The sequence below is a fragment of the Oryza glaberrima genome, chromosome 1 (genome assembly GCF_000147395.1).
Source record: "Oryza glaberrima chromosome 1, OglaRS2, whole genome shotgun sequence".
Classification (NCBI taxonomy): domain Eukaryota; kingdom Viridiplantae; phylum Streptophyta; class Magnoliopsida; order Poales; family Poaceae; genus Oryza; species Oryza glaberrima.
Window position 1 is genome coordinate 38,565,272 of NC_068326.1, and position 13,714 is coordinate 38,578,985.

A 13,714-nucleotide genomic window follows, 5' to 3' on the forward strand; every position below is an offset into this window, starting at 1 on the left:
TCACATCAGATATACGGACACATATTTGAAGTATTAAACGTAATCTAATCTCTACTATTATAAAAATTAAAGATGTTTTTGCCGGTACTTTGGTAAGTCATCCGTGTATGAGTTGGTTTTTAAGTTCAATCGCTTTTGAAAATACATATTGTATTTAAGTCGGTAGCCATGTCCTAACAAAAAACAGAGGAAAACATACATTAAATAAAACCAGACAACCCAAATGAACTGTAATGTTTACAACTATCCAATGAGCGTATGGAATCAACAGGCATAATATTAGTCCACTATGTTGCTTGTGTCCAAAGTTTGTGCATACAAATTTTAGTTCCTTTTGTTAGGAAATGTCTTTGATTTCCATGTAAGAGAATATCGTGTAAGCTAAACAAGGTTACCGGCCGGATTCCTGTCCTTATGTTGCTTTTTGCTTGCCTTCTGACCTTACTCCCAGTAGAGGCAATGCCATTGTCATTGTCCTACACAAGGAACATGGCTATGCGCCACATATAAATGTACAGTCTCTCCAGCTCTCTCCTAGTGTCAGGACAGAAGGCCCCATCACCATCTGTGCATTTTGTCCACAACCACGAGAATGGAAGGAGATAATCCTGAGGCGAGGAAAGGTATGAATATGATGAGCTATTTTTGGGTGATGATGGGTGGCTTGTTTTCTTTGTCAAATCGTTTTCACTGTCGATCACGTAATCATGTCTCCTGTGGAACTATGCTAACTGAAGAGACTTGCAGCTTTTCGGTTGCCATTGCATTTCGAGTTTTTTTTTGTCGGGATGACCGAAGGAGGTCATCCATTGCTGCTGACAGCTGCATTTCGAGTTTTATGAGATATATAACTTTTAGAGTAAAGTCCATCACCGGTCGCTAAACTTGTACCGCTGTATCATCCCGGTCTCTAAACTCACAAATTGACCGCTCAGGTCCTCTTCGACTGTGTTATCCCGGTCCCTAAACTTGCAGATCACTCGTTTAGGTCCTCCAAATTATTCAGTTGTGTCACCCCGGTCCCTAAACTTGGATTTGAATATCATCTGGGTCAAATAGGATGGTTTAAAGACTTTATATTTAAAAATAATTCATAACTTTTTCATGTGAACTCTAATAAAGACAAAATTTATATCAAACTTGTAGCCCTCGATGCGATCTACAACTTTGTAGTTAATTTTTTTTATTTTAAGTCATTTTTTTTCCCAAAATGTAATTTTAAAATTAACATTTCAAAATCTATAAAAATGCAACAATATTTTGGGACCCTAAACAGTTTTAATTCAAAAACTTTTCAACTACAAAGTTGTAGGCCGCGTCGAGGGCTACAATTTTAATATAATATTTGTCTACATTAGAGTTCATATGAAAAAGTTATGAATTATTTTTTGATATAAAGTTTTTAGACCGTCCTGTTTAGGGAACGGGTGACATAACTGAACAAGTTGGAGGATCTAAACGAGTGATTTGTAAGTTTAGGGACCGGAATAACACAGTCGAACAAGTTTGAGGATCTGAATGGTTGATTTGCGAGTTTAGGGACCGGGATAACACAACGGTACAAGTTTAGGGACCGGTGATGTACTTTACTCTAACTTTTAAAATTGAAGTAACGAGATTTTCAATCTAAAAGATGAAGACCGGATTCAGACTGCCCTGGAGAGCGAGAAGGATCAGAGTCCTCATCAGGCTGTCGTGAAGAGCGAGAAGGATCAGAGCCAGGCTGCTATGAAGAGTGAGAAGGCTGATACGGAGAAACTCATTCAGTTCATGGAAGCAAATTATGAGAAGTATGTTGCTAATGTAGATTCCTTCGAAGATTTCTACCATGCCATCGTTGAGCTTATCGAGTAAGTTCGGTGACCACCTGCAGTCTCAGAAAAAGAAAAGAAAAATACGTGTACATTCAGTTCAGCTGCACTCACATTGTTAACAAATTTTGTCATCTTCAGAAAGTTTTGCGAGGAGCGCGGCCAGGTGCAGTACAAGATACCGTCGAAAAAAGCCCTGAAGGAAGCGTATGAGGTGAGCAATATTGCTAGAGCATCATCACACAATTACTCCATCCGTCCTAATAAAAACGAATCTAAGTACACATTATAGTATTATAAATCTAGACAAGTGTATATTCAGATTCGTTTACATCCAATAATAAATTAGTTTTTTATAAGACCGAGGAAGTAGTGGGTGGAGTGAGTCTAGCTGAGGTGGGTGGTTGTTGTGCGTGCAGAAGCATCACACGGAGCAGGGACAGTTGAAGAGGGAGGAGTTCATCAAGATCGGCAAGGAGGTGATCAGGCGGGACAGCTTCACCCTGGGCAAGGCGACCATGGACTTCATCATGTACCTGTTCGGCGCCCCGCTGTGCGCGCTCGCCGCCAAGAGGATCCTCCCCGGCCTCCGCTGGATCTCCGACGACGTCGCCATCCCTCTCGCCACCTCCGCCTCCGTCGCCTACCTCATCAGGACCAAGCAACTCTGATCAGCCTCCGCGTGTGCGTGTAAATCATGCAGCTCAGAGTCACATCCCCCCAAGTGTTGAAAAGAGAATCGTATTTTAGGAGTAAATAAAAACAAGATAGATAAAGGCAAACACAAGAGGCTGGAGAATCCAAAGTCGCCATCGAGCTAGGGGAGAGAGAGGCGTGGCGTGTGGTGTAGCGAGAGAGGAAGAGGCACGCCTCTCGATAAGCCGAGGCTCGCGGGTCGCGACGAGGTTGGGGCGGCGGCCTGCCGCCGTCCGTCCGATTTGGCGTCTTCCGCTGCTGCCCTCACCGATGACCTCACTCCTCAGTAATGGCCGAGGTCAACACGATGATGAACGGCCGCGGCTGCTGCCCTGTAGATCATCGGGCCCACATGTCATACAGCTGAGCGGCGCACGTGGCGTAAGCGGTGAAACAAGGGACCCACACAGGTGGTGGTGGTGGTGGTGGGGTAGAGCCCACAGTAGGGCTCGCCGGTGTCGTGTAGTGTGCCCCTTTTCGATCGAAAGATGCTCTGCTCCTTTTGGACCACTCTGGAGTTGATCTTCTCGCCGTCGTCGATCATGAGTTGGTACCGGAATCGTACCGTAGACCCCGGCTCAATCATGAAGGCGTGCCGATGGGAGCCTTTTTTTTTCATGCACCTGTGGCCGCATCACAATCACCATTGACACAACCGAAAACGCCACTGAATACGGTACGAGCAAAACACAACTTGTCGCCTCACCATCCCCGAGGGACGGATTCAGGTTGTGTTTTTCACACCAGAATTGGAAGTTTGGTTGAAATTGTAACGATGTGATGGAAAAGTTAGAAGTTTATGTGTGTAGGAAAGTTTTGATGTGATGGAAAAGTTAGAAGTTTGAAGAAAAAGTTTAGAACTAAACAAGGCCTCAATCAACTACTCCCTCTGTCCCATAATATAAGGGATTTTAACTTTTTATTTGCACTGTTTGACCATTCGTCTTATTCAATTTTTTTTGAAATTATTATTTATTTTATTTGTGACTTACTTTATTATCCAAAGTACTTTAAGCATAATTTTCGTTTTTTATATTAGAATTTTTTTTAACAAGACGAGTGATTAAACAGTACAAGTAAAAACTCAAAATCTCTTGTATAATGAGACGAAGGGAGTACTTCTTCGCTCCGTCGTTCATAATATTCGTTTTTTCAACACACGCAAAAACATTTTGCACAATGAAAATGCATTTTTCCTAACCTTTTAATATCCTAAACAAGATTTAGGAGCCGAGAGAAGTACGGAGTAGAAATACTACCTGTCACTGCTAAGTGAGCAAGTGTTAACATCACAATGATCTTTGATGGCACGACTCCTACCTACGCTGGTTTAATTAATTCATAGCTAGCTCGCCATGGTGGCCCCGCCCCTGCATCCGCGCGGCGCAGCCACCCGACCCGAGCAGAGCGAGCAACAAAAAGCAAAGCAAAACAACACAACCACGAGTCCACGAATCTTCCTCCCTCCACTCCACCGCCAACGCGGGCACGCAGCGCATTGCTCCGACTTCTCTCCTACTACTATAAACAAGCAGCAGCAATTCGGCCGCCGCCACGCTCCAATCCAGCGCAGAATCGATTTCGGTCCATCCATGGCGTCGTCGACGACGACGGCGCCCCCCGTCTCGTGCCGCCCCTCCACGGCGCGGGGGCGGCTGCTCCGCCTCCTCCCAGCGAACGGGCCGGCGGCGGCGATGGAGCTCCTCCCTACCGTGAGGCGGAGGGAGGCGGTGCGGGCGGCGCACGTGCGGCGGATCGAGGCGGCGGCGTGGTTGGGGGCGAGGAGGGCGACCCGGAGGGAGGATGCGGCGGCGAGGTGCGCGGCGGCCGGGGAGGTGGTGGGGAGCGCCGCTGGGGTCGGGAGGAGCGCCGGGATGGAGGTGGCAATCGCCACCGCGGCGGTCGTGGCCATGGGTACGGGGAACCGCGTCCTCTACAAGCTCGCCCTCGTGCCGCTCCGCGACTACCCCTTCTTCCTCGCCCAGCTCGCCACGTTCGGGTACGTACGTGTGCCCATCCTCCTCTTCTCCTCCCTTCGCGCCGCCCCCGGCCATTGATTGATCCGAGATGCTTTCGCTTTGTGCGTTGCTGTCGCGGTGTCTGATCGAATCGAGCAAAGTCCAAAGTGCATTTCAACTTCGAACAGTCGGGATTCATTCTGCGTGAATCATTTCACTCTACAGCCTTTGCGATGGGTGCCTGGTGTTGGGGGTCCACGTGTCTGGGAGAATAACTGGACGAGATTTTTTGCTTGTTAATATCTCAATTCCTGTACGGCTATGCGCTTTTTTTCTGGTGGGTGGTCGAGCTCGTGAGCTGGCCTTCCAGGTACTTGAAAATCCACCCGATTTCAGGATTCCTATTCGCTGCTTGATCACGTCAACTGGTTTTTTAAACAAGTTGAGCATGTGAATTGTTGTTGCCAACCCATTACAATTACAATTGTTGTTGTCATACTCCTAAACTATAATATAAACTAGTAGTACTAAGCACTAAGCAACAACATTAATCGGTCGCAGATAGCACGTGCCTTTGTGACAATGCAGAAGAACTTGAAATTGTAGTAGTACGTGTATGTCCCCCCAAAAAATCCCAATCCTGGGATGTATCTAGACAATGCGTATGTCTAGATACGTCCCCAGTATTGGATCATTTTTTGGGGCGGAGGGAGTACATGTGTCCGGGGCACTTGCTTACTGTTTATTTTACTTTTTGTTACTAAGGGCCCCTTTGAATCGTAGGGTAGAAAAAACGGAGGAATAGGAAAAACACATGATTCTGACAGGAAATGAAGTGTAAAATAGAGGATTGCAAAACACAGGAAAAACACAGGAATGATCGTTTGATTGGAGCGCAGGAAAAACACAGGAATCGGATGAGAGAGATAGACTCAAAGGAAATTTTCCAAGAGGTTGGAGCTCTTGCTAAATTTCCTCTAAAATCCACATGCAATGTGCCATTCCATAGGAATTTCATAGGATTTGGAAAGCTTCAATCCTTTGAATCAAAGGGCCAAATAGGAAAATTTCCTATAGGATTTAAATCCTATGAAATTCCTACATAAATCCTTAGATTCAAAGGGGCCCTAAATTTTTGTGCTGGGTTACACCCGCCGCCGCCTGTCGGTGTGCTGCTGCAGTGTCATGTCAACTTGTTGGTTTCTGTTACCACAGGTTGTGATGGATATATGCCTCGTTTGGTTGGATACGGCACTTTGTCAATTTTTTTTGTTTGATGCCACAAATTTGTTGACCTTAGTATGGCAAGTTTTGGCGAGAGTTTATGACTAAGACGAGCTAGAAATTGTGGTATGACACGAGTGTGATAATAAACCATATGGAGCTAAAGGCTATCCTACTCACGTACGCACACCAAAAAAAATGTTTTTATCATAAATTTTCTTTTAGAACAGATCCACCTAGTTTAATTGTTATGACTTAATGTGTCGTTGTTTCACTATATTTCTGATCGAGTTCATGCACGATGTCCTAACATTTGGCGACTTGCACACCTTGCAACTGTTGTTTTCTGCAACATCTTTTATTGGGGGAAAAAATGTCGGACATAGACAGTGGATGGCTGCAGTTTTTCCTTTATCATTATTCATAAAAAATTTCCATATTTCTTGAAAGCAGATGGATTTCTATTTATAACTAAGTTCAACAGTTCTGAAAGCCTGTAATTCAGGAGTTATAGAAACATTGGCTGTTATTTTTGTATGAAGCCAAAACTCTTTTTCATGTCTAAACTAATCAGTTCTTATATTTAATATGCTCAATCTTATTCAGTATCATGGATAAATAAGTACTTAGGTTCATCTCCGACCTCTGTTGAGTGAATAAGTACTTAGTTTCAACATTTTCCCCTTAGATCCCACTAGAACAAACGAACCAGTTTGATTTTTAAAGAAATAAAGTTGGGCTGCTTTATGCCTTATTTAAATGATTTGCGCAACCATCATATTTAGCCAATTTATGATGTGTTTGATGGGTAAAGTCGTATAATCCACAGATATATTTCGAAATGCTATTTCTTTTTTTTTTCACTGGCCAGTGGAAGGATGCCGGCTGATTTTATTAGCAAGGGAGAAAAGCCACATTATAGAAATGCTATTTCTTAATTGAAGCTTGAAAACATGAGGTTTACTCTTTTGGCATAACAATAATGTGATGTGGATCTTTCAATTTTGACAGCTATGTGGTTGTCTATTTCTCGATCCTGTATCTTCGCCATCAAGCTGGCATTGTCACTGATGAGATGCTGTCTCTACCACAAAAACCTTTTCTGGCTGTAGGCCTCTTGGAGGCTTTATCAGCAGCATCAGGGATGGCTGCTGGAGGTAATTTCCTTTTTACCAAATACAACTTCCTTTGACTTGCTAAACATTGAATCAAGCATCCATATGCCAATGACAGTTATTTTCTGCTATTATTTTCTCTTCAAGCCCATCTTTCATACCATGCCTGGGAAAATCATGTTAGTTGCTTTTTGATTCATAACTATACAACATGTTTCTGGTTCATTGATGGGTTTTAGTTCATAGTTCATTATTGAAGTAAAATGTGCTTGTTATGTGATACATGAAGCTTTCACTATGTGCTAACTGTTTGCTTTTTGTTGGAGTAGCTGTTCTTTCTGGGGCTTCGATACCAATACTGTCACAGGTTGAGAACTATCTGTGTTATATCATTATCTTCATTTTATGACATGTAAGCACATTTCTATAATTCGTTTACTACTTTCCTGCAGACGTATCTTGTTTGGCAGCTTCTTTTATCTGCTATTTTTTTGAAGAGGCGCTATAGAATAAATGAGATAACTGGATGCTTTCTTGTGACGGTTGGTGTAATAATAACTGTAGCAAGGTAAAGCTCTTCCCTGATTAAGCGATAATCTCAATGTTGGTTTCTGAGTAGTAAGTACCAGATTTTATCTGCAGCCGTATGCCACAGTGCGACTCTTTTCCTGTTTTTGTACAAGTCTTTCTCGCACTAATCCTCGGATTATTATTATGATTGAGTCCAGAAGACAAGAAGCTTGAGTGTTGGGATATTAACATGCAAAATAAACAACAATGTAATCTTTTTTCATCTAAAAAGGGAAATTTTGTTTGTACTTCAGAGCATGTGGAATGTGGTTGTGTGCTCCAGAAATCCTCAATAAGTATTATCATGTGTGCGTGGGAATTGCTGCATTGGAAAGTAACTCTCATGACAGTTTGAAATGATACATGTGTGGATTCCAAGCATGGAAATCTAGTGAAGTAGTTCCTGTTTTGCATTATTGATACATATTTAAGCATGGCATCATTTTTTTATAAAGCCTTACTTTCTTTGCCATGAACTGGTGGCGGATGATGCCATACGAAATTAAGGTGTTCTTTTATGAGGAAACTTAGTCAAGCTGTATGACCTTCTGTTGATTGATTTATTTGTTAGATAATTGTTGATTGACATACTTACTGTGTTGATATGATCACAAATTAACATAAATATTGCTTTGCCATATATAGTGGATCTAGTGCTGGTGCTTCATTAAAAGGTACTGGAATTTTGTGGCCACTGCTCATGATAATATCGTTCTTTCTCCAAGCCGCTGATACAGTATTGAAGGTAGAGAATCTACATTAATCAAGCAATCAACCATTTTATGTTCTTTAGCAATGAATTCAACCTGATACAATAAAAGCCTAATTGTTTCAGGAGATAATATTTCTGAATGCTGCCAAGAAATTGAAGGTACTGGTTTCTTCCCATGGTTACTCATTCTGCACCATATTTTTTTTGAACATGAGTACATGACAATTTATAGTTATCTAGTGTGATAAATGAAAGCCACGACTCCTTTATTAGTTCTTGTCAGATGCTCTTCTTATCTTAATGCTCTTGTTTTGTTTCTAGGGTGGCTCGGTTGATCTTTTTGTCGTCAACTCATATGGCTCTGCTTATCAAGTATGTTCCTGTTGCATACTAATTTACATGAACTATAAATAAACACCATCAATTATAATGAGTAAATGTACCATTTCAGGCTCTTTTCATGTGTCTCTTGTTGCCATTCTTGTCAAAGTTATGGGGAGTGCCATTCCATCAACTACCAACATACATCAGAGATGGCACCGCCTGCTTTCTGAACATGGGATCACTATCTTCTGGTAATCGTTAAAGTTTGCAACAATTTATGACTGTATCCCCCAATTACTTGGTTCCTTATGTGATAGGACCTAGGGACTTAAATACAGATCTGGATAAACCACTGCTATTAAATAAGAAGTAAATCATGATGATTAACCTCACCAAATTTGTTTAAGAACATATGAACATTTGACCTGTTTTTATTAGTATGCTTATGCTTTATAATTGTTCTTTAATAAAATAAAAAAAATGTAATCATACTGCACAAGCATCTTACTTTTTGTCAAACCATTTAAATTGTACAGGCTGTGAAGGGGCACCACTATTACCACTACTATTTGTGTTGGTTAATATGGGCTTCAATATATCACTTCTACACTTACTAAAGATTTCTTCAGCAGTTGTATCTTCTCTGGCCTCTACATTTTCAGGTTCGCATATTTTCTTTGTGTGCGCCACCTTGTCTCCACCAATAAAGCAAACTTTTAATTTAATTCGTCCTGCACGTTTTGAAGAAATGTGGTGGTTTTAGTTTTTCACATACATATTTCACCATATCTGGTATGTTTTAAGGAGTATTAGAAACTATTGTACACAGTACAGAGTGTTATCCAAAGCTTTGAACTGGAAAGCCTTATTGTGGCCATACCATACATAAGGTGGGATAATGTATTTACATGTTGCCAGTTACCAATTCCGAACCGACTGTCCAATTTCAGTAACATGCAGCATTCCGTGCTTCTGTGCTCTTCAAGAATTAGATCGCACAGATTCTAAAGTAATATGTTTAGTAGTCGAGCAAATGAGTACTTGTTAGTTACCAATGATACCTTTCATGCTACATGCGTTGCTGCGTTCAGTATGCACCTTGATATGTGTTTATGTTTTAATTTTTTTTTACGCAAGTGTTTATGTTTAAATGAAAACCAATGGTCTGAAAATCTCCATTTCTGAATCAACCATCACCTGAAAAATAATCAATTAATTTGTGTCTTTTCTGTTGCTCCTAATATAAAGAATGAATCTGAAAAAGAAAGACATAGCTACAGGTCGATAAATCATATTGTTTGTCAGGAATGAGGATTTGTGGTGATTTTTTTCTGAGACGAAGAGGTTGTGCTTAGTGATTTTTCAGACTGATGATGATTCGGTTGTAGTCCAGTCTAGTAATTAGAACCAGGGCAAATAAGGATGTTAGTACTCCATATATACCACTTGCTTCTTTCCGTATGGTCGCTCTGTTAACTCCGAAGCTTTTGAGGCGAGGGATTGTTGGTTTTGGAACATGCGCAAAGAGGATGTGCAGATTCTTTGCCAAAATGTTATCAGTAAAAATATTTAGCCTGCCCGTAATGCCTATTAAAGTTACTGAAGAATACTCCCTCCGTTTTTTAAATAGATGGCACTGTTGACTTTTAACATGATATTTGACCATTCGTCCTATTTAAAAAATATATATATATATATATATTATTTATTATTTATTTTGTTATGAAATGTTTTACTATTAAAGAAACTTTAAATATGAATTATACTTTAGCATATTTACACTAATTTTTTGAATAAGACGAATGGTTAAACATTATTTCAAAAGTCAATGGCAGCATCTGTTTAAAAACAGAGGTAGTATTTTCCTACCAGGCTACCACGGGCCCATGCCAATGTATGTTCAACCATCATATTCACAGTCCTTTTAGAGCATATATAATTATGCCTATGAAGGGAGAAAAGAAACGCACGCTTGGAAGTTAAAGCAATAAAGTAGGTCGCCTTTAGTCCAGCACAAGGTTGGCAGAAATTAAAGTGATGGTTATGTTGGGTGACCATGATCCCACATAACTGAGTTGCACCATGTCAATTCAAAACTAAGTTTACAAGTAAGTGTGTTAGAAGGGAAAACTGACACAAAACTTAGATCTATAACTTTCTTCTATTATTGTCCCATTATCTGCATGCTTTTAATCTGGTTCTTACTTAATGACTACATGAACCTCCAATATCATTTTGGAACTGGCACTCTTCTTGATGGCTAAACTTCCTGTTTTCGTTTGTTAAGTAACACTGTAAGAAGGCTCCATAAATTTGCACATATCCTGGCTGTTTTTCCAACCTGTGTGCTCCCTTATCAGCAAGGATGCCACTTAGGGCTTCTTCAGAACGTAAGGATCGAAAAATGTAGAATAGGAAAAATATAAGAATTGGGTGGCACATTAACTTGAATCCTATGGAATCTAGAAGACAGGAATTGCTCAACCGTGTTGCTTGAATGCTTCAAGGGAAAACAGTATATGACTTTGAACTTTGAAGAGATAATAGCACAAAGGAAATTTTCCCAAAAAAAAAAAAAAGCAGGATAAGGTCATACCATAGGGACTCCAAAGGGCTCATTTCTTTGTTTCAATGGATCATTTAGGATTTTTTTTTCAAGAATTAGTGTAGTATTTGAGGGCCTGTTTACCCCGGACCAGTTGCCAATTAGGCCCGGTTCTTTTCTCCAACAAAAGTTGTATAAACTTTTGGATACTCGTGGCACGCTTTTCAAACTGCTAAACAGTGTGTTTCATGCGAAAACTTCCTATATGAAAGTTGTTCTAAAATATCATATTAATCCATTTTTCAAGTTTGTAATAATTAAATCTTAATTAATCACATGTTATTACCACCTCGTTTTACGTGAAACACTTAATCTTTATCTTCATCTTCGGGAGATTCGAACACCACCTTAGTGTTTTTTTAGATAGTGGAATTTATATCCCAGCCTTGACTCAACAGAGTTACAGCCAATTATTAACACCATCTTAGTGTAGCATTGTTATCACTGTTGGGTACTACTGTCTGCTGTTCATGCCACTAGTAGCTAGCCATAGCAGACTGGCACAGCTGAATCCTGATGTTGAAGATAATGCATAGCATTATTGATATTGTTGGGTGTCTCCTGTTCATGTCACTAGTAGCCAACTGAGTCCTAAGGTTCAATATAATGCTGAAAGTTCGACGTATTTGAGTCATAATTTGGCAAGTTATAGGATGAGGAAGAGCACAGTTAGCTTTCCTTTTTCTCGTTGTTTGTCGTTGCCATGTACTCCCTCCGTTTCACAATGTAAGTCATTCTAGTATTCTCTATATTCATATATCTATCTAGATTCATTAGCATCAATATGAATGTGAGGAGTGCTAGAATGACTTACATTGTGAAACGGAGAAAGTACTCCGTACAAGAAGATGCTAAATATTAATAAATGTAAACTGCAGACCTGCAGAGAGAACTATAATCATTTCTGATGCCTAAATTTCTTGGTGCATGCAGTTCCACTGTCCATCTACGCCTTCACCCTACCGTTGCCGTACATCGGTGTGGCGTCTACTCTCCCTCCTGGCTTTGTTGCAGGCGCCGTGGTGCTGACCGCCGGCCTACTACTCTACAGCTTTCCACAGGCACAAAAAAATCCTGGAAATCCTTCACCAGCAGGAATTCCTAGCTAACATTCATTTGTTCATTTTTTTTCTTCCCAGTCTTCACAACCATGGTTCATATATATAGGCTTGAGGCATGGTTCATATAGGCTTGAGGTAGAACAGAAGTTCTCCTGAGGAACCGGCCATCTGCCTGCTGTTGCATACTGTATCATATATCACACGAGTATACTCCTACCCAATAAGTGTGAGGAAATGCCACACGGATAAGGAATAAGACTCAAAAGAAGGTACCTGATCGACCATCAGGCGTTCTTATTCTGATGTTACTGACTGCAGTTGGGGGATGCCAGTACAGTTTCTAGACGGGACAAGAACCAGGGAGAAGAGAAGGAGCATCATCACGACGGGGATGAAGAGCAAGAATGGCGGCGGCGGCGGTAGCGGCGGCAACACCAATGGGAGCCACAGGAGGATCACCGCCGCCGCCGCCATCAACATCATCAGGACGCTCTTGTCCATCTTGGCCTCCCCTGCAGCTGTTGACTGGACGGCCTCCTCCGGCCGGAGGCTCACCGGTTGCTCCACTCTCCGGTGTTCATGTGTGTTTTGTGATGAGGAAGTGTTGTATGGATGTTTCCAGTGAGAAGTTAACACAGGCCAAGCTACTATATATATGGCCAGCAGCCTGTACACTTTGAATCTAGCGGCAAGAGCGAGATGGTATGTTACCTGTGTGAAAAAGTGTGACCGTCTGTTTTGTTGCTACCTGTTACCGGTATATACTCGTATTAAATATGATACATCTTAGTAGAACGCTGGCATTTACTTCCTGTAGCCGTCGACTTGTGGGTCCCTTCTCTGGGAGGTCGAGGATTCAGGTGGTCCCCGGGGGTGCGGCAGGGAGGCCATGACCCCGACAAGCATCGGGTGATGGGGATCTAGAGTGCAAATTGCAATGCCTCCTGGCAATTGGCGAAAACACCGGTAATCCGGTTGCTGGATTTCAGTATGGCTCAACTCAGTATCTGATTGAAAGGTCGACTTGGGTATGAGTTTTTAGACTTGGCAAAAAAACTCGTGTTTTATAATTTAATTCTAGAAGATAGCTTATGCATAGGTGGGTATATTTAATTGTCAAAGCGTGTCAGTGTAATACAATTGTTCAATCTTTGTTTTGATAAGTGCTAGGATGCACATACATGAGTGTTGTATTGGCGTAAAAGTGTACTAGCATGATGCGTGTGTCTCACTTAACACTCGAAAGAATCCGATCAATTTTAGTTCATGTCTCATGCGTATACATAGATCTTTTTTTAAAAAAATAATAATTATGGCCCTTTCTTTTTCAAGACAAGATCTGTGTAATTAGTTTTTTCTATATTTAATACTTCATGCATATGTCCAAACATTCGATGTCACAGGGTGAAAAAACTTGTCAGGAGATTTAAACAGGTCCTTAGGGTGTATATGGTTTTCTTTATTGAAGGACTCAACAAAGTCATGACAACATATTCCTACATTTTTATTATTGTTGTGCTTTCAAAAATCTACGTACCAAAGAAACCCTTAATGTTTTTCTAAATAAGGGACGATTCTACTTACGACGAACCCGAGAAAGACCGGGTGTTCAATCTTGTTTAGACTTAGAGCTAATAT

At 41.1% G+C, this 13,714-nt stretch overlaps 2 protein-coding genes across 3 annotated transcripts; both read left to right on the forward strand.

Annotated features, from left to right (window-relative positions):
- The first annotated feature begins 552 nt into the window (after positions 1 to 552).
- Positions 553 to 3,410, forward strand: LOC127757434 (uncharacterized). The gene is made up of 4 exons (XM_052282937.1): positions 553 to 623; positions 1,634 to 1,850; positions 1,953 to 2,025; positions 2,231 to 3,410. The coding sequence occupies exons 1-4, from the start codon at positions 593 to 595 to the stop codon at positions 2,480 to 2,482; spliced, it is 573 nt and encodes a 190-aa protein (XP_052138897.1). The 5' UTR covers positions 553 to 592; the 3' UTR covers positions 2,483 to 3,410.
- Positions 3,411 to 3,882: 472 nt separating this feature from the next.
- Positions 3,883 to 12,853, forward strand: LOC127778570 (protein CLT1, chloroplastic-like). Of its 2 annotated transcripts, none has more exons than XM_052305190.1 (11): positions 3,883 to 4,506; positions 6,701 to 6,846; positions 7,134 to 7,171; positions 7,257 to 7,372; positions 8,020 to 8,119; positions 8,210 to 8,245; positions 8,408 to 8,458; positions 8,538 to 8,661; positions 8,947 to 9,072; positions 11,949 to 12,076; positions 12,395 to 12,853. In XM_052305190.1, the coding sequence occupies exons 1-11, from the start codon at positions 4,100 to 4,102 to the stop codon at positions 12,497 to 12,499; spliced, it is 1,377 nt and encodes a 458-aa protein (XP_052161150.1). In that variant the 5' UTR covers positions 3,883 to 4,099; the 3' UTR covers positions 12,500 to 12,853. The 2 variants fall into 2 exon arrangements, 1 of the variants encoding a protein (XP_052161150.1); XR_008018529.1 differs by having other exon boundaries at positions 3,887 to 4,506; positions 11,949 to 12,302.
- The last annotated feature ends 861 nt before the right edge of the window (positions 12,854 to 13,714 follow it).